This window comes from Buceros rhinoceros, unplaced genomic scaffold (genome assembly GCF_000710305.1).
Source record: "Buceros rhinoceros silvestris isolate BGI_N320 unplaced genomic scaffold, ASM71030v1 scaffold14120, whole genome shotgun sequence".
Classification (NCBI taxonomy): domain Eukaryota; kingdom Metazoa; phylum Chordata; class Aves; order Bucerotiformes; family Bucerotidae; genus Buceros; species Buceros rhinoceros.
In genome coordinates, this window is record NW_010391488.1 from 33,920 (window position 1) to 36,233 (window position 2,314).

General features: G+C 41.2%; 1 protein-coding gene across 1 annotated transcript in view; it reads right to left on the minus strand.

Annotated features, from left to right (window-relative positions):
• Positions 1 to 2,314, minus strand: part of SFI1 (Sfi1 homolog, spindle assembly associated (yeast)) — a 26,828-nt gene that overhangs the window by 18,195 nt on the left and 6,319 nt on the right. Inside the window, exons 6-8 of the mRNA XM_010141965.1 lie at positions 2,281 to 2,314; positions 629 to 746; positions 256 to 358 (exon numbers count right to left, since the gene is read on the minus strand). The exon at positions 2,281 to 2,314 is cut by the window's right edge and continues 1 nt beyond it. Of these exons, the coding sequence (XP_010140267.1) occupies positions 256 to 358; positions 629 to 746; positions 2,281 to 2,314 (255 nt within the window). The remainder of the gene's footprint in view (positions 1 to 255; positions 359 to 628; positions 747 to 2,280) is intronic.

Consider the following 2,314-nt stretch of genomic DNA (forward strand, 5'->3'; position numbering starts at 1 on the left):
CCCTCCCCGAGGGAGCCTGTTCCCAGGGTCCAACCACCCCCTCCATGAAGAACCTTTTCCTAATGTCTAGTCTGAACTTCCCCTGACGCAGCTGCATTCCATTTCCTCATGTCCTAATACGTTTTTCCAGCATAAGTATTGTAATCTACAAAGCAAATGAACATAAGGTCTATTTTTATTAATCTGTAACATTAATCAGATGTGTGTGCAACGTAAACATTAGAAATGGCAGTAGCTGAAGCTCCTGAGACTTACTCGAAACTGCAGGCTCTGGGCCCAATGCTGCAGAGCCAAAATATTCATTTTATGTCCAGTGCAGTTCTGGTAGTGTCGTCTTCTCCACACTGCCCACGATATGCTGCCAAAACAATGTTAGAGACATGTTCAAATGCACGTTCTATAGTTTGCTTCAAGAAATCACCTTGCTCTCACTGGAAAACAGGACGAAAAGTAATCTTTTAAATTCACAATCTATGGGCATGCCAGACAAATTGCGACACACACACCAAAAAGAGGGGAAAAAAATCTAATACGGAATGAAATCACTGCAGGTAAAGGTAACAGAACACGGGTAAAAGCCATGGCCTTATAGGCAATGCCTCTCTGCCTGTTTCCAATTGATTCTTACCGCAAACAGCTTCTTTCCCTGAACGCCAGTGCCACATACTGCATCCTACGTTCTGTCCTTTGAACATCAACATAAACCAGCCAGCGCTGCCAGGTAGTGAGCAATTTTTGCTTCCTTGCTGTGCACAATAAAAAAAAAAAAAACACAGGATCTTTAAGTTCATGCAAGAATCTGGCATATTTTAAACCACTCTCTAACACCACTTGGCCCCGACCTCCAGACCCCTCAACTCGCAGTGACACCTCGTGGGAAACCCTGAAACAACAACTTGTTGTTGGTGGGCCGCGACCGCCCACCCTGGCCGAGGGTGTCACACTGACAGGAATCTGAAACGCTGACAGCACCATGCCACTTGTTCAGAGCAGCGTAAATTACCGACAGTGGCATTCCTTTATCTTCAGAGCTTACGGGTAGATAATTGTGTAACAACCTTACTGGGTAAGAATGACAGGATTTTCTTTGGTTCGTTTTAAAAACAAAGTTCATCAGGTTCATCAGCAGCTTTTGAAGAGTTATTCTCTACTACAAGCAGAGAAATCAACCAGAAACAAGCACGTTTATTTAGCAGGCTGGTCACACAGCTAAAAGCAGAAGCAGTGTCACAAATTCCAGTTTACTACTTTATGCACTGCACCGCACTTTTTCCTCACACCAGTCTGGCTTGTCAAAACTGACAGTATTGAAGCAAAGTTTTTAGAAAAAACATCACTGATTTTATGCCACTTCACACTTAAAAGCGTGGTATTCTTTTAGTGTAAGATTTCCTTGTGATCCGGTGAATCAAGTATTAACCTACCTTAAAACAAGTCACTTTTCTATCTTTTTGACGAAGTAACAGGGAGCTGCTTCTGTAAGTACTCTGGCCTCACTCAATAAAAAAGGAAATCTAGTCAGCCTATCAATTTGTTCCCAGTCTATATAGTATTCTGAGACTATATTCACAATAAAGAGACTAGTTAACTTATTTTGCAAAACAGAAAAAAACATAGTATCATCTTTAAAAGAGGGTCATCCTCTCCTTTGGGGAAACAAATATTCCCTGAAAGCAAAGGAAGCTGCAACCAATATTCGCAACTTCATCAGTAGGACAAATCCACTGCAGAACAAAGAATCTACAAAATAAGACAAGCACTTCAAAAGTCTGGGCTTCTTTTCAATTGCAAGATACAAGCTAGAACAAATACTGAATACAGATAAAATATGTGCGGTTAATACCACAGGGAATTGTTATCTAACTTCTATAGCTACCATTGATAGAGAATTCCAGTAACACATTCTATCAAAAAAAAAAATCTATTTGAACACATATTGCGATAAAGTAAAAAAACAAAACAAAAAACCAACCGAACAAACAAAAAAAAACCAAACCACCCTCCAAACCCAAACTCACTCCAGAGCAGATGGAGAATCCCTTAAGCTCATTCACTAGGCACCCCTAAATAACTATATAGCTCCACAGTAGTGCATCAAACAGTACCCCCCTGCCAGCTTTAGACAGACAACCATCTGTACCTCAAGCATTACACTTCCACAGGGCGGGGGAGGACACTGTGCCAACATGTACTGGAGACAAAGATTCTGTAAATATTGCCCTTGGAAACTCCCATCCTACTATGTTCCCAAATAAAGGTAGTTACCATCACTCCACTTACCGTGAGACTCTGCAAGATCATATTTGTTCCTCTT